Source organism: Xenopus laevis, chromosome 9_10S (assembly GCF_017654675.1).
Source record: "Xenopus laevis strain J_2021 chromosome 9_10S, Xenopus_laevis_v10.1, whole genome shotgun sequence".
Lineage (NCBI taxonomy): Eukaryota > Metazoa > Chordata > Amphibia > Anura > Pipidae > Xenopus > Xenopus laevis.
The window spans coordinates 5825345-5843891 of NC_054388.1; the positions used below are offsets into that span (position 1 = coordinate 5825345).

The 18547-nt window shown below is 42.0% G+C and overlaps 1 protein-coding gene across 9 annotated transcripts; it reads left to right on the top strand.

The window, feature by feature from the left end:
* Positions 1 to 30: 30 nt before the first annotated feature.
* Positions 31 to 16719, top strand: strada.S (STE20-related kinase adaptor alpha S homeolog). 9 transcript variants are annotated; one of them, XM_041579191.1, is made up of 13 exons: positions 31 to 167; positions 2133 to 2194; positions 2406 to 2463; positions 3791 to 3819; positions 6451 to 6556; positions 6640 to 6761; positions 8123 to 8231; positions 9989 to 10112; positions 10734 to 10905; positions 11251 to 11355; positions 12044 to 12276; positions 13239 to 13281; positions 16126 to 16719. In XM_041579191.1, the coding sequence occupies exons 2-13, from the start codon at positions 2183 to 2185 to the stop codon at positions 16276 to 16278; spliced, it is 1266 nt and encodes a 421-aa protein (XP_041435125.1). In that variant the 5' UTR covers positions 31 to 167; positions 2133 to 2182; the 3' UTR covers positions 16279 to 16719. The 9 variants fall into 9 exon arrangements, with proteins under 9 accessions (XP_041435125.1, XP_018093594.1, XP_041435129.1 ...); XM_041579192.1 differs by having other exon boundaries at positions 59 to 139; XM_041579193.1 differs by lacking the exon at positions 31 to 167 and adding an exon at positions 220 to 243.
* The last annotated feature ends 1828 nt before the right edge of the window (positions 16720 to 18547 follow it).

Sequence of the window (18547 nt, forward strand, 5' to 3'; positions counted from 1 at the left end):
CTGACTAGGCCTCGGCGCAGGATATGACGTCGACTGACCCGTCTCTACCGGATGTTACAAGGAGGCGCACCACCCAGCTCCAAGACACCCAGTGACAGACCGGAAGCGCTGCGGCCAGCAGAGGAAGGGGGTGTATTGGGTAAATAAAGACTCCACTACGCCTCAAGGTACCCGCTCACTGACAGGCTTAGAGTAGTCGTTGTGTGTGTATAGAAATGGCTCACGTACTGTCCATAAGTGCAGGTCTGTGTTTGTACAGGGTTGGTAATTGCATCTCCTGAGGCTCTCGGGGCAACACCGCTTCATATGCACTGCAGGCTCCCTGTCTGACACACACATTATACCTCTTATATAGCCACACATTATACCTCTTATATAGCCACACATTATACCTCTAGTAGCCACTCATTATACCTCTAATATAGCCACACATTATACCTCTAATAGCCACACATTATACCTCTAGAAGCCACACATTATACCTCTAGTAGCCACACATTATACCTCTAGTAGCCACACATTATACCTCTAGTAGCCACACATTATACCTCTAATAGCCACACATTATACCTCTAGTAGCCACACATTATACCTCTAATAGCCACACATTATACCTCTAGAAGCCACACATTATACCTCTAGTAGCCACACATTATACCTCTAATAGCCACACATTATACCTCTAGAAGCCACACATTATACCTCTAGTAGCCGCTCATTATACCTCTAGTAGCCACAGATTATACCTCTAGTAGCCACACATTATACCTCTAGTAGCCGCTCATTATACCTCTAGTAGCCGCTCATTATACCGCTAGCAGCCGCTCATTATACCTCTAGTAGCCGCTCATTATACCTCTAGCAGCCGCTCATTATACCTCTAGCAGCCGCTCATTATACCTCTAGTAGCCGCTCATTATACCTCTAGCAGCCGCTCATTATACCTCTAGTAGCCGCTCATTATACCTCTAGTAGCCGCTCATTATACCTCTAGTAGCCGCTCATTATACCTCTAGTAGCCGCTCATTATACCTCTAGCAGCCGCTCATTATACCTCTAGCAGCCGCTCATTATACCTCTAGCAGCCGCTCATTATACCTCTAGTAGCCGCTCATTATACCTCTAGTAGCCGCTCATTATACCTCTAGTAGCCGCTCATTATACCTCTAGTAGCCGCTCATTATACCTCTAGCAGCCGCTCATTATACCTCTAGCAGCCGCTCATTATACCTCTAGCAGCCGCTCATTATACCTCTAGTAGCCACTCATTATACCTCTAGTAGTCACACATTATACCTCTAATATAGCCACACATTATACCTCTAATAGCCACACATTATACCCAGTAGCGATCCTAGAGGGGGGCGGGCCCTGGTGCGTGGCGCGCAGCCGGGCCCCGCCCCCTCCGTACGGCCGCATTTGTTAGTGACGCACGGACTGCCGGGGGGCCCTGAGGGGGTGCGGGCCCTGGCCCGCTCGCACCCCCTGCTCCCCCCGTAGTTCAGCCACTGATTATACTTGTGATTGTGTATCACTCCTAGGCTGAGTGCACGGGCTGCATGTTATTGGGTGGTCGTATTCAGAGCCTGAACTAGGGGTAGGCAGAAGAGGCACGTGCCAAGGGCGCAAAGGTCTTCTGGGCACCAGGCACATACCGCTTCCATCCACTGGACCCTCTTCTGCACACTAAACAGTGAGCTGTCTGGTGCCCCCTCGTCCGAGTGCAATGGAGTGTGCACACGTGTGACATCAGCATGTGAAGGAGCGTGTGCCCAAGGGAGGGTGCTAAGTGGCCGTCTGGGTTGCTTAGGGAGCCCAGTTAGCTTGGCCTCTGGTAGTATTGATGAAGACTAAATGAAAATTGCACTCAGTTACAGCCAGGTGACCCCTCCTCTGTTCCATATACAAGTGCAACGCTTTGGGGCTCCCTGGATTTTGAATGACACAGTTTTGTAAAGTCCAGGGGGGTGGGGAGGCACAAAGTGTTCCACTGGTGCAGTAATAGTGAAAGAAGCTACTCAGTGTCATGTGAGCGTGTCTGTTGTGTGATGACTAGAAGACTAGGCGGGGTTTTTCACATGGATCACCTGGCTCTTTGCCTCACCCATCTGTGTCATGTCTCTTATCTTTAGACTGTACAGTTTATGGCCTTTGAACGTCCGGGCGGCACTAAGAGGACCCCATGTCTTTTCTCGTAAGTGATTCCCCTAAATGACTTCTTTTTATGAAGTCTGCGGTGCACAGCCGGTTCTCACTTTTAGAAACTGTGCTGATCAGCGGGCCCAGACTCTGTTTCAAGAGTCAGAACCAGTTGCATTTCACAAATCGTTCCTGCCGAGCAAAAGATCCCTGTTAGGACTTAACCTGCCTTGCTCATTACTTCAGTAAATCTCCTCTTTCCGCAGCGCTGGGTGTCAGACAGGATCCTGGTTGATGGTTTGAGAGAACTGGAGTTTTTCGGAGGTGAGCAGTTCTTTCAACCTTTACTAGAAAGCAATATTCATTCATTTTGGAGTGGTCCACGTCTCTGGACGGGGGGGGTTGGGAAAGTTACTGACTGAAGCACACAATTACTCTTTGTTTCTTGGGTAAGGTTATTAGATGTAATAAAGGAGAGCTAAACCCTGACAAAGAAGTAGACTAGAAATGCTACATGTTATATGTTAGGCTTTACTGGGCCCTTTAGCAGGGATGTTCTATGTCTTTGAAGATGCCCCAATAGCTTCCTATCTTCTTTACACAGCGCATGCTCTGTGCTACTTTCAGTGACCTGAGCTTAGGGACCAACTCACAATTTACTGTGTATACATACATACATACTATGTAAATGGCAGCTCTGAAAACCAGTGCAGTCTGCATTGGAATTCATAATCAGCCCTGTAGTAGAGTCCTGCAGCAGGTCGGGTACCCGCGCGTTCCCCGCAAAAACCTGCGGTACCCTGCGGGTTGCATGTAGACGTTTTCGGGAGTGGGTATAGAATTCATAATCAGCCCTGTAGTAGAGTCCTGCAGCGGGTCGGGTACCCGCGGGTTCCCCGGAAAAACCTGCGGTACCCTGCGGGTTGCATGTAGACGTTTCGGGAGTGGGTATAGACGTGGGTCGGCGGTTCTCCGTGTTTGTGGGTCGGGTCGCGGGTCTTCTCAATAGCGAGTTTTACTCCTTTCTTTCTGATCATGCCTACTTCTAATGATGCCACTTCCAGGTTACGACAGCACTTCCAGTTTCTCGGTGGTCAGTGGATCGGGTTGCGGATAAGGTACTTGCGGGTCCAATCGGGTAAGTGTGCGGGTTGCGGGTCCAGTTGCGGGTCGCGGGTCCAGTTCGGGTTTAACAAATTGGTTTGGCGCAGGACTCTACCCTGTAACATCAGCTGCCATGACAAACCTCATTTTCTGCATGCTGATTTCTGATGACCCCTAAGCTTAGCATCTTAGCAGCTCAGAGCACACTGAGCATGTGCAGTGTCACTGACACTGAAAAAAATGGAGATTCAAGATGGGTAGCTGCTGGGGACAAATTTGAAGGCCTGGATCATTAATGTTATAGGACTGCTGAACCTCTAGGCTTGTACAATGAGGTCAGTAAATAAAATACAGCATTTCTAGCCATAATGCTTTTAGGCTTTCGTTCTTTTTTTTAAAAAATGTCAGTGGGGTGTACTATGCCCTTTTCATGCAATTGTTTTAAAGTGAATTACAAGCCTCCCACTCAACTTGGTTAGATATAATGGCCTGCGTCGTTTTAATATGTTGCATAAAGCTGAGCAGATACTCCTCTCCCTTCCTCCAGACTCGCATTTAGGGGACTCTCGAAGGAAAGTAAGTGGGACCTTCCCTCTCAGCTCATTCTCTGTGTGTGGATGTATTGCATGGAGGCCTCTTTGTGACTGCTGGTTTTGTTGTGGAGCAGAATCTCATCCCTTGCCATACATATGAAATGCTGCATGTTGCGTCTCATCTGCATATGGATTTTCAGTGTTGTCCTTGTGGGTACAGTCCCCATAGTAAAGAAATAGGCCCCCATCTTCTTTTCTGCTGATTCACTGCACATGCTCTGTGCTGCTGTCACTTACTGAGCTTAGGGACCCACTCACAATATACAGTACACATAGAATAGAAATGTCACAATATAAGGCTGATTAGTAATTAATACAGATAATTACTACATGGCAGCACAGAAACCAGTGCAATTAGCATCAGAATTTAATAATCAGCAAACCTGTAGCTTATATTACAGCCAGGGAAGCTCATTTTCTGCTGGATAATTAGTGACGAGCCCTAAGCTTAGCTTCTCAACAGCCAATCAGAGCCCACTGATCATGTGAGTGTCACAGACACTTTCCAAGATGGTGACCCCCTGTGACAAGTTTGAAGTCCTGGATCATTGCTGCTATTGACAAGCTCAAACTTTAGCCTTGTGCAATAAGTTCACTATATAAAATAGGCCATTTTTAACCATATTCATTTTTAGGGTTTAGTTCTCCTTTAAGGAGTGCTGGGAGTTGCAGGTTATTTGGTAAAGGGCAACTGGCAGTACGATAGAACACACTAAAGTGTATTAGATGTTTAATAAATATTTTTTACAGATACTTTTATCATTTTTAAAAATAGTTTCTGGTGTTTTGATGTTTTGTTTTTCCTGCTGCATGCTGTGAATCCCATGTGCTGATCACCAGTTTGGAAGACCCATCTGCCAGACAGCACACTTAGGACTGATGCAGCAGGAAAGACAAATACAAGGAGCTCACAAATAAACCATTTAGGTCGTGAAAAATTGTGGGTGAAGCTGATTTGTTAAAGGAGAATGAAAGCTACCGAAGCAGTTTATTTAATGCCAATAGATTAGCCACAATAGTACAAGCTATAACACTATAATTTATTCTGCAGAATGCTTTACCATACCTGAGTAAACAGCTCTAGAAGCTCTCTGTTTAGGATAGCAGCTGCCATATTAGCTTGGTGTGACTTGGTGTCTCTCCTTGCTCACTCATAGCTCTGGGCTCAGATTACAGCAGGAAGAGGGAGAGAGGAGTAAACTGAGCATGCTCAAGCCCTAGCCCTGGAGGTTTAAGCTGAAAACAGGAAGTCTGATACAGAAGTCCATGAGTACACAATAGAAGGAAAGAAATGTGCTTTTTGTTTTGACAGAGGACTCAGAGCAGCATTACTTTGAGGGTTTACTGGAGTATTTATATAGACCTTTCTGATAAAGCTTACTTAATTTTAGACTTTCCTTCTCCTTTAAACATTCACTATAGCTTATGTGCATGGGTACAACTACGACAGCTCCCTCCTTTTTAAATAGTGTACGGCAGGGATCAGACAATGGATGCCACTGGATAACCTGGCAGTCTCTCAACATAAAATGACAGTAGCACTATATCAGTCTCAGTGCCATCCTGTGATTTCTGAGGCGGAACCACATTGAGCTGAGGGAGTGATATTATGCACGATCTGTTGTCTGTAATGATTCACGTCTTGTGTTTTGTATTATGCCATTTGTCCATTTGCTCTTGGGTCTCTGTGCCCATTCAACCCATGTAGAATCGTACGAATGCAACTGTTCTTCTCCGTCCATATTGCTTCTTTTCACTGACCGTTCAAAGCCCATCTTTTCCATGCACGTTCCTAAGCAAAAGTTCTTTCCATTTATATTCTATACTTATTCTATACTTATCTACTGCAACCCAACGTTATACGCTGCTGCCTCCTATCATTAAAGGGGAACTATCGTGAAAATGAAAATTTCATATTCGCTTCCTCATACTGAAGTTAGAAACTTTCTAAATACAATCCATTAAAAATTCTGCATTGTTTCTGAAATAATCAAGTTTATCTACACTATTCCTCTCTCGGCATCTCTTTCTCCTCATTCTGTCTTCATTCAGGAGTTGGATCCAATATATCTTATAGGAGGCTCCTTTCCTAGCAGATGTATTAGCACTTACTCAAATAACTGATTCCTGTATAAACAAAATCTAACAATAACTGCCTTTTGCACAAATTCTGCATGTAGAGAGACATGATTTTTGGTAGTGAGCTCTAATACATCTTCTAGGCAAAAGGAGCCCCCCTATAAGGTATATTGGATCATAATTTTGTTCTTCTACATGATTGCACCCTTCTTTTATTTGGTGCCGGAAAACCCAACTACCTCTGCTACATTGGGTATCAGCTCCTTACAATTCCGCTATCCTCAGAGCTCTTATTGCACATTAACCTTTATCCAGTGAAAGAAATTACTTGATGATGGTTAGATGTAATTAATCAATCACTATAGTGGATTTCTGTTCTCTCATCCACATACTGACAGTGTTAAAGGATTTATAATCTTATATATGTTTAATCCCTTCTTTGCATATTTTCCATGCCATTGATGAGAGGGTCTACCATTTCTCTATCTCATTCTGTCTCCCTTTGCCTCCCGCTTGGATTTTACTTTCTTTGCAGACCAATGAAGCAGCGAGTGTTGAATCTATAGCATCCTCTCATGGTCCCAACGCTATGGGAATCTACACCCCGGACAGCAGTTGTTATGAACTGTTAACTGTGATAGGTGAGTTCTAGAACAGACACGGGGGTCCTAAAAGAACAAATTGAAATGTCTTTAATTCATTTCCTTTTTTATTTTTTCTTTAGGTAGAGGATTTGACGACTTGATGACTGTAAATTTAGCTCGTTACAGACCAAGTAGAGAATATGTTTGTATCAGGAGGGTGAATTTGGAGTTCTGCACCAACGACATGGTAACCTTCCTGCAGGTAAGAGTTACGTCGTAAAATAATAAGTTAGGTTGAAAAAAGACCCACGTCCATCACGTTCAACTTTTTTTTGACCTGCCTAATGGTGGCCATACACGGGCAGATAAAGCTGCCGATATCAGTCGTTTGGACCGATTTGACAGCTTATCTGCCCGTGTATGGGGGCTTCCGTCGGGTCTTCCCAATCGATATCTGGCCACGATATCGATCGGGAAGGTTGGATTTTTACCCGACCGACACGTCGGAGCCCCTTGGCGCATCGTAATTCGATCGTTCAGCCATACGGCCGAACGTTCGAATTACCCCCGATATAGCCATGCAGTTAGTGGCATATCGGCGACATCGCCAAACGAGCGGATCTTTGAGTCTATGGCCACCTTTACTGCCAGTTGATCCAGTTGTGTTGGTTAGCTGGCCTGTAGATCACACTGTGAAATTCCTTTTGATCTTTACTTTGGTTTTGTGAGGGATGGTAGGAAACAAACTATTGTCTAAAAAACAGCATCACATCTTGCCCTTCTTGTTTTATGTGCCTACTTTTCCTGTTTTGTCTAACCTGCCTGCGCCCAAATAAAGTGTAAGCCTTTTTTGTAGTACCTCTTCTGCAAGGGCTCCATCCTCTAGGCAAGAGGCCCCTTATCTAACCTCCAATTATATTCACTATTTCGTCTCAATTTCATTCCAAACATTGAATGCCAGCCTGTTATTAATGTTTTTTGTTTTTCTTTATGCTTTAACAGTTACAACAAAAAAAAAAAAGAAAGAGAAAAATAGGACAGAGAGAAGTAAAGCTTTTGCGAGTCATATCTATTTAAACAGCCAAGTATCCCAACTTGCATTGAATTTAGCTGGGCATCCTCTAGACAAGTGGACCCGTTTTTGTTTGGTTAACACATCATTAATTCGTTTTTTCCAGAGGGTGAATGCCGGAGCAGATGTGCATTTCCATGTCAACAGTATGGCTTTCTTTAAATAGAACAATAGCTGTAGATAACATAACCGCTGGTATGACGAGAGACCCAAGTCTTCCAGAACACAGAGTAAACATACTTTCGGACATTGAATGTTGAGGAGGGCCAGTCTCTCGTTAATGTACCTTAAAAACCTCTGAGCAAAATTGTTTAATGACTGGGCATTCCCAAAAGATGTGCCACCCCTAGGTTGCATTTGGGGCATGTATCTGTTACAGTTTGGCCAGCCTGTGAGGCGTTATTAATGTTTAATTAATGTTTAACGCCAAACAGGCACTTGCCTTGCTCTTCCAGCAAGATGGTTTGGCAGTATACTCCTCAATAAACAATGATCTTGCTGTCCAATGTTATATTATTTTTGTTTGATTTAATACTTCCTTTTGTTTCTAGACTGAGCTCCATGTGTCCAAGCTGTTTAACCACCCAAATATCCTTCCCTACAGAGCCACATTTATATCTGACAATGAGCTTTGGGTGGTAACTCCGTTTATGGCTTATGGTAAGTAGCAGAACAAACTTACACTCGCACACCCTGGCCGTCAAGAAACAAACGAATCCCAGGTGCTCGATGATAGAGGAATTGGGCAACCTCAAAAGCAACGTAGACACAGAACACACCGGCACAGCATGGGTATTACTAGCAGGTATAACCTTGCTCGTTTATTGCGGATGCAACGTTTCGGGGCGTGACCCCTTTCTCAATGCTTGAGAAAGGGATCACGCCCCGAAACGTTGCATCCGCAATAAACGAGCAAGGTTATACCTGCTAGTAATACCCATGCTGTGCCGGTGTGTTCTGTGTTTATGGTAAGGACCAGCCAGGGTGATATTTGAACCTGTATAAGCACATAAATACACATGTCTGAGCTGTAATATGTGTTTCTGTGCCATTTAATACACATGTAGCTCCTCACCATGTGTTGTCGACCCAGCTGGGCCAGTGCTGAGTGGAAATACACTGTTCAATACAATTCACTGCTGACATCCACCAGGAAAGGGAAACCGCAACAATTACCTGATGCTACTTACCATAAACACAGAACACACCGGCACAGCATGGGTATTACTAGCAGGTATAACCTTGCTCGTTTATTGCGGATGCAACGTTTCGGGGCGTGATCCCTTTCTCAAGCATTGAGAAAGGGATCACGCCCCGAAACGTTGCATCCGCAATAAACGAGCAAGGTTATACCTGCTAGTAATACCCATGCTGTGCCGGTGTGTTCTGTGTTTATGGTAAGTAGCATCAGGTAATTGTTGCGGTTTCCCTTTCCTGGTGGATGTCAGCAGTGAATTGTATTGAACAGTGTATTTCCACTCAGCACTGGCCCAGCTGGGTCGACAACACATGGTGAGGAGCTACATGTGTATTAAATGGCACAGAAACACATATTACAGCTCAGACATGTGTATTTATGTGCTTATACAGGTTCAAATATCACCCTGGCTGGTCCTGGTTAATTGACTCCACAGCTTCTAACCAGTACTAACCTCTCAGATAGGGTTGCCACCTGGCTGGTATTTTATCTGCCTGGCAGGTAAAAATGATGCTTGATGACAATGTTATTAATAGGAAAAAAAGGCAAGAATACAGGAAGGCCGGTATTTTTTCCCAGTAAAGGTGGCAACCCTACTCTCAGAGTGTGTGCACTAACATCAGGGAATCTCCCCCTTCAAACTAATTTGCCCTGGATTATGTGTACTCTTCAAGTAACCACACAGACACCAGAATTGATTTTAGGAGAATTTATTTCATACTTCACAGAAACTGCATATATTTATTTTTCTTTTTGAAATTTTGTTATAGTTATTGATTAAAAGTACAACACATGCAAACATCCTTTGTAAACAGTCAACTATAAGCTTGATTGTAATCTGTTTCCTATGTTACCTCTGACCAATCTGAATGTGTTACCAAGAGATTCCTATGTAAGGGAATGCCATCTCTGTAAAATGTGTCAATGCACTTTAAATAAAAACGTACTGCTAAAAAAAAATAAAGGTTCACATATAGATTTACATTTATATGAGGGTGAACAGACAATTGTAACATTATGAGAAAAATACTATGTAGAACATTTAGATTATGTGCCATTATATTATACTTTGCATCATTTTGTTTTGTAAGAACATTTATTTAGGAGAGTTAAACGTGTGCATTTCTTCCCTTCCTGAACCTGGTAATGTTTCACTGCTGTGCTTAGCACACAGATTGGTATGAAACCGGACAGTAACATCTCTCTATCTCTTCTGCAGGTTCAGCCAAAGATCTTATCTGTACTCACTTTGCAGATGGGTTGAGTGAGCTGGCAATCGCATACATCCTTCTAGGAATGCTAAAAGCTTTGGATTATATCCATCATATGGGATATGTTCATAGGTAAAACACACAGGGAAACAGAAATGATCAAAAAAAACGACCAAATGAAAAGTGACGTAGAACTGGCCATTCTATAACATACTAAACGTTAACTTAAAGGCAAACTTCCCCTTTAAGTAGTTCAAGTGAAGCAGAAACTTGAAATGGAACGTTCAGTTTTTCTCCTGGTTAATGCAAGAATAACAAAAGCCATTCCTGAAAACATTAGGCAAAAAGTACGTTCAGCACAAGCCCTATAAGTATACTGCTCCTTTAATTCAGGGAGTTAGAACTGAGCCATTGCCTATTCCCTTCCTTTTCTAATGGGTTATCTCTGTAGCATTATTGTAACGAGATCAGAGTCTGCACTAAAATATCAAAGATTCTGGATGAACTACATTTTTCAATAGGTGCATTATTTTTAATTAGTATAAATCCCTTTTATTAATTTAAACAGACACCGGTAGGACTACTTAACCCTTTCCTACCTGGTCCTAGAACTTTGGTTATCCCTTTCCATCTAAGGCTCAAGTCCTGATCATTAGGATGAAGCTGAGTTCTACAGCCTTTTATTGTACATTGGGCAACAATTATTTCTTTCAAACTGAATTTATCTCCATTTTTTCCTTTCATTGTACCTAGGAGTGTGAAGGCAAGTCACATCCTTGTCTCTCTGGATGGCAAGGTCTACCTCTCTGGCCTTCGCAGCATCCACAGTATGATAACTCATGGGCAGCGTCTTAAGGTGATACACGACTTTCCCAAGCACAGTGCCGGGGGCCTTCCCTGGCTGAGCCCGGAGGTCTTGCAGCAGGTAGGAAAACATAACTTCACATGTAAGGAAAATTTAAAGACCCAGCAACACCAGAAATTGGAAATGCCCATTAGCATGACTTAGCTTTTTATAAAGCATTATATTTATTATTCCTTATTAATACCGATAGAGCTTTGGAGGACACTTTCCTGCCCAAAGGAGCTTGCGATCTAAATAACTGAATATGTAAGGCTTCACTAAATACAGTAGATCAGGTAGCTTGTAAAATTAACCATTTTAATTTTTGGCGTTATTGATCCTGTAATATTACTTATTATTGGGATTCTTGTGATATATTTATCTCCGGCAGCACAAGCCAGTGTCTTCTCTCATTTTCTGTTGTAGAACCTACATGGGTACGACGCCAAATCCGATATCTACAGCGTGGGAATCACAGCATGCGAGCTTGCTAATGGCCACGTACCATTTAAAGATATGCAAGCCACACAGGTGAGGCCACAGGTTAAATAACTGCCACCCCGTAAAAAAATTTATTTTCTTGGTTTCACTTCCATTCCCCTTAAAGGAGAACTAAAGCTTAACAAAAGAAGTAGGTAGAAATGTTGTACATGATGTTTTGTGCTTCTGTACCAGCCCAAGGCAACCACAGCCCTTTAGCAGTAAAGATCTGTGTCTCTAAAGATGCCCCAGTAGCTCCCCATCTTCTTTTCTGCTGATTCACTGCACATGCTCTGTGCTGCTGTCACTTACTGAGCTTAGGGACCCACTCACAATATACAGTACACATAGAATAGAAATGTCACAATATAAGGCTGATTAGTAATTAATACACATAATTACTACATGGCAGCACAGAAACCAGTGCAATTAGCATCAGAATTTAGTAATCAGCCCTGTAGCATCAGCTTATATTATATTTTCTGCTGGATAATTAGTGACGAGCCCTAAGCTTAGCTTCTCAACAGCCAATCAGAGCCCACTGAGCATGTGAGTGTCACAAACACTTTCCAAGATGGTGACCCCCTGTGACAAGTTTGAAGTCCTGGATCATTGCTGCTATTGACAAGCTCAAACTTTAGCCTCGTGCAATAAGTTCACTATATAAAATATGCCATTTGTAGCCTTTCATTTTTAGGATTTAGTTCTCCTTTAACCAAATATTTCAAACGCAACTCAGATGCTACTGGAAAAGTTGAATGGTACAGTTCCCTGCCTGTTGGACACAGCCACCATTCCAGCCTCTGAGCTGACTATGAAAACATCCCGTTCGGGAGCAGACTCTGGCATTGGAGAGGGAACATCCAATCGTCCTACCAACGGTGAACCATCTATGCATCCTTATAACCGCAGCTTTTCCCCTCAGTTCCACAATTTGGTGGAGCAGTGTCTACAGAGAAACCCTGAACTGAGGTGAGAGCTACACATTTTTTTCCTCTGGTATCCCATCTGATAGGACTTTTTTCAGTATATCCTCTCCATTCTTAAAGGGATTTCTGATTTTTATGGTGTACTTTTTATTTCTAAATGACACTGTTTACACTGCAAATAATTCACTGTACAATATAAAATGTCATTCCTGAACCACCAAGTGTATTTAGTTGTAATATTGGTGTGTAGCTGCATCTCAGGTCATTTTGCCTGGTCATGTGATTTCAGAAAGAGCCAGCACTTTAGGATGGAACTGCTTTCTGGCAGGCTGTTGTTTCTCCTACTCAATGTAACTGAATGTGTCTCAGTGGGACATGGATTTTACTATTGAGTGCTTTTCTTAGATCTACCAGGCAGCTGGTGTTAGGGAGCTGGTTACCTTCGCATTGTTCCAGGGGCGTAACTATAGAGGAAGCAGACCCTGCGGCTGCAGGGGGGCCCAGGAGGTAAAGGGGCCCCATGAGGCCCTAATTCATATACAATTTCAATAAATATTGGAGAAACAAGTCAACCGCTAAACATTTTGGGGGCCTGAAAAATAATTTGCTGTGGGGCCCAGTAATATCTAGTTACGTCACTGCATTGTTCTGTTGTTACGCTGCTGGGGGGGGAGGGGATGATATCACTCCAACTTGCAGTACAGCAGTAAAGAGAGACTGAAGTTTATCAGAGCACAAGTCGCATGACTGGGGGCAGCTGGGAAACTGACAATATGTCTAGCCCCATGTCAGATTTTAAAATTAAATATAAAAAAATGTGTTTGAGAAATGGATTTCAGTGCAGAATTCTGCTTGAGCAGCACTATTAACTGATGCGTTTTGAAAAATACATTCCATTTTCCTCCCGATTCTGTCCTATGTGGATAATATTCTAAAATAGCGAGTATACAATATCCCATACATGAGCCTAAATCTGTGGTTTCATCTGTTTTTGTTTTTCTGTAGGCCGAGTGCAGGCACCCTCCTCAATCATTCCTTCTTCAAACAGGTAAGGCTTGTCCCAGACTCACCAAGTAGGTTTCACCCAAGTTGCGGAGTCCATTGACTTTTGGAGCACAAAATTATAATTTTGTTTGTTCAACCAAGATTTAGAATTCCTGTTTGTGCTTTTATAGCGACATATTGCAATGATTGCTGTATCTCTCTTAATGTATAGCTTCCATATATGTCTGTGGTTAGGACATCCATGTATTTATATATTTATAGTTCTGAACTGAAGGAGATTATTGCTTTTAACCACCTGGAAAATCGATGATGTTGGTCTCAAGTACCTGATTGCGTAATGTGTATTTAAGAGTTTAAAGGGGAAGTATACACCCTTTTTCTATATGAGTTCAATGAATAGTGCTTGTGCTATGTTGCCTGTTGTTTTAATTAGGAAATATTTATGGTTATTGTTTTTTTTATAAAACTGAAACAAATAGAGATGGAATGTGAACTTCCCACACTTCCATCTTATTGTAACAAGCAAACTAGTTCAGACAACCATTGATAAGTATCTAAAACATAACTTTTAGGGGCAAATTTACCTAGGGTAGAATATCGAGGGTTAATTAACCCTCGATATTCGACTGCCGAATTGAAATCCTTCGAATATCGAAGTTGAAGGATTTAGCGCAATTTGTTCGATTGAAGGAATAATCGTTCCATCGAACGATTAAATCCTTTGAATCGAACGATTCGAAAGATTTTAATCTATCGATCGAAGAATTATCCTTCGATCAGAAAATTGTTAGGAAGCCTATGGGGACCTTCCCCATAGGCTAACATTGGCCTCGGTAGGTTTTAGGTGGCGAACTAGGGGTCGAAGAATTTTTTAAAGAGACAGTACTTCGACTATCGAATGGTCGAATAGTCCAACGATTTTTAGTTTGAATCGAAGTAGCCAATTCGATGGTCGAAGTATTTTTCATTCTAATCCTTCACTTGAGCTAAGTAAATGTGCCCCGTAGTGTTCGCCATAAGTATATGTTTCGCTAGTTTATTCGAATATTGGGCTTTCAGTGTTTTGAGAGGCAGACCCAAGAGGAATGATAAGGGATTGGGCTCAATGGGATATTTAAAAATAGCTGACAGGGTGTGGGCTACCATTCTCCAAATTTTTTGACTATCTCACAGTCCACCACCTGTAATAAAATGTGCTGTGCTCTCTGCATCCCCCAAAACATAGCGGAGAGAGCGTGTTTCTCGATAAGTAAGCCAGCTTTGAGGGGGTAAAGTACCATCTAAATATCAACTTGTAGGCCTTCTCCAGTTATATAGTGCACACCCATGTTTTACCTACCTACGACTACCTACTTCGCCACCTAAAACCTACCGAGCACCAAGTTGGAAGGTCCCCATAAGCTTTCTAAGGTTTTTTTGATCGAAGGAAAATCCTTCGATCGTTCGATCGAAGCATTTGCGGTAAATCCTTCAACTTCAATATTTGAAGTATTTTACTTCGAGGGTCGAATATCCAGGGCTAATTAACCCTCTATATTCGACCAATAGTAAATGTGCCCCTACGAACCGCTAAGTGGAAGAGCACCTCCCTACCAAATCAACAGGCCCTCATCACTAAAGTGAAATGGATAAGAAATATGGAGACCATTAGAGCATATCTGCAAAGCAAAGGATATAAAATGAACTGCTATGGCTCCCCTGGGCGGAATTTGAGAATGAAACTGACTCATAGACCTGGCTCCTCTGCATCTTCCCTCTGACTTTCCCCCTTTCTCACTCTACCAGTTCATTTTCTCTTTTCCCCCCTCAGTTTATAGAAAAGCACCGCTAACAGATTGGGCAACACTTACCCCGTAACATATGTTGAACAAATGGCAGTTACAATAAAGAAAGCGACATGTTTATCCATTAAATATTTAGGTTTATATGTCGGGAAGAGTTATAGATCTAGAAGTGCTTACACATTTGAAATGCCAATCTGTAATAATTTTAACAGAAACAACTTGCATGATCATATGGGTTAACAATATGCTGGTAAGCGTTTTACAGTAAATAAAAACTTATTAAATAATAAAAATTACAATGTACTGGTTTATTATTTATTGGTTTTTAAAAAATGGATTATTTGATTATAATGGAATCTATATACTGTATAAGTCAATGGGAGAGGTCCAGCGATCATTTTGGTGATGTTTGCAGCCTTCCCGCCGATCGAGTTTTTCTAATCCGAAACAAAGTTTTCGGTGCAATCAAATTCGTCTGAGCTGAGAAAATTTGATTATAACAATATATTTAGATTGGTCAAGTTTCGAGTTTATGCTCCTTAAGGTATGAAGATCCAAATTACAGAAAGATCTGTTATCCAGAAAGCCCCAGGTCCCAAGCATTCTGCATAACCGGTCCAATACCTTTACTACCTAATGAGTACTTATTGCTGTGCTGCTGTAATTTTTTTATATCCCATATATATTTATATATAGTATAATGACAAAGTATATATATATATATATATATATAGTGAATAAAGTACCCCCTTTTGTAAAATATAAGGATATTATAAGTTACCAAGGAGTTTCATGACCATATAAAAACACGAGGCCGAAGGTAACTTCTAATATCCTTATATTTTGCAACTGGGGGTACTTTATTTATTGTAATACACAAATTTCAGTGAGTCATGTGACAGAAATGACATCAGAACTCACCGTTTATAACTGATGACATCAGAACTCACCATTTATAAGGATAGAATTTACAAGATATTCATGGCTTTTGTGTATTATATATATATATATATATATATATATATATATATATATATATATTTATTATATAACATTTTTATATTTAATAGCTGTATTAATAACCTTTCCCCTATTACCCGCAGATAAAACGCAAAGCATCGGACGCCCTCCCAGAACTGCTTTGTCCTGTGTCGCCAAACACCAGCTTCGAATCCGCTCGAATACTGAACCCCCAGTCAGTTCTGGAAATGGCGTCTGATTTGGAGCAACTCGCTATAGAGGACTGGGACTTCTAGGAGGGAAAAAAAAGGAGAAAAATCAGAACCTGTTCATGTTTACACTGCACGTTCCCCAAACGTTTTATTGGGAACGGGTGCAAGGGGGTTAATTAACCCTTTCACTTACACTGCTTAGGAGTTTGTACAGCACCATTGGTTACGGTGAACACTCTTTAAGCCTCCGCACTAGAACTCTCTCACACGTCTTTGTACATTTCTGTCCTTTTGCCTGTGCTTGATGACTGGTGTATTTAATTCCCCTGTTTTGTATGCTGACACAGAGTGTGTTAAAGAGCAGCTCCACCTTCGGAAAGATTCCCTGTTTATTTTGCGGAACCTGAACGATTGCGTCAGAATCTCTCATTACGCTGGGTCTGTGTTAATAATTAGGCAATTTATTTGCATCTGTGGTCGCTGCTGGGCTCATTGGTTTTAGAGATATAGAATGGAAATGAACAGCAGTACCTGCAGCGTTTCTCTCCGGCCGTCCCTCCCTAAACTGGGAGCAGGGCCGGAGTTAAAGGGCAATGCAGTTAGGCCACCAGCTAAACCAGTAACGGAACTTGGTGGGGGTGGGCCCTGCAGCCGGGCCCACCCTCGTACGCGTAATTTTTCCAGCTGGCTGCAGAGCGCGCGATCTACCGGGGGGGCCCTGCAGGGGTGCAGGCCCTGGCCCAGTTGCACCCCCTGCTCCCCCCGTAGTTACGCCCCTGAGCTAAACATATTGTCACACCAGTGGGGCCTAAGGCAAACAAGGCGGTCTCTGCCCTAAACATGGTTCTGATTGGAAGCTGCAGTTTTGAAGATTAAACAGAAGTTACCCTTCATTTATTGCTATGTCTGGGGTCTCTGGGTATAGCAGACCATCCAAGTGCTCAGCTCGCAAACCAGTGATTTACCTTATGTTCTCTTCAGGCCATCATCTATAAGTAGTTAAAGGGAACTATCACAAAAATTAAAATGTAATACAAGCTTCCACATTCTGAAATAAGAAACTGGTGTAACGTTTCTGAAATAATCAAGTTTATCTTCACTATTCCTCTCTCAGCATCTGTTTCTCTTCATTCTGTCTTCATGCAGCAGTTGGGTGTCAGATATTCACTGACAGTTAGATCCAATATATCTTATAGGGGGGCTTCTTTTCCTAGCAGATGTATTAGAGCTCACTCAAATAACTGATTCCAGTACAAACAAAATCTAACAAAATAACTGCCTTTTGCACAAATCCTGCATGTAGAGAGACATGATGTCTGGTGATTTTAATAGAGTGAGTTCTAATACATCTTCTAGGCAAAAGGAGCCCCCCTATAAGATATATTGGATCTAACTGTCAGTGAATATCTGACACCCAACTGCCGCATGAAGAGAGAATGAAGAGAAACAGATGCTGAGAGAGGAATAACTTGATTATTTCAGAAACGGTACAGAATTTTTAATTGATTGTATTTAGCAAGTTTCTTATTTCAGTATGCTGAAGCGTATATTACATTTTCATTTTCGCGATGGTTCCCCTTTAAGACGTTTGGAATTGACCACATGAGTTTGGATTAACCTCGTATTTTAATATACCTGCTTTCCATTCATGTTTGAACTGACATTGATATTGAACAGTAATATGACACTTTATAAAGCTGTGTTGCCCTTTTGTCTCTCTTTTGATCCAATGTGTATTTGTCAGAAGATTGATATTCTTTCATCTCTACCAGATTCACTTTGTAAAACCCTATCCAACATGGTGGTGCTGCTCATTTGACTTTCTGTCCTTTAATAAGCTGTGTCGCTATCCAGTGATGTCAGGAGTAGGTGGAATGGAATACATTAAGGGCTGGAGATGGCCTGCAGGCCAAATGGTGAAACCACGATCGAAAATAGAGCACTGCGTTTGAAGGGTTTTAGTGATGAGCATGAGTTGTGTTTATTCAAGGGATGTCAAATCTATTCTGGTCTTATGTAAATCTCCCCTCCCTCTAGAGTTGGGTGTGTAGCCTAACAACAGCACTGGCAGTTTGGTTATAGGCTGGAGATACTCTGTTACACGCATTTTGTAGCCAAAGGAATAAATTTTAAATATTTCACTACACTGATATCGTGTATTTATGCCATTCATTCATTGACACTGCTAATACTTCTCTGGTTTTATTTTTGGAGAACTGAGTTACCCGTAGCAGAGCTGTACAGTCTGGAAAGACGAACTGATCCAAAATGACAGCTGGAAAATAGGCAAGCTTAAAAGACAAGGAAATCCCTATTTCAAAATGTGAGGCACCCTCACTGAATACAATCGCTA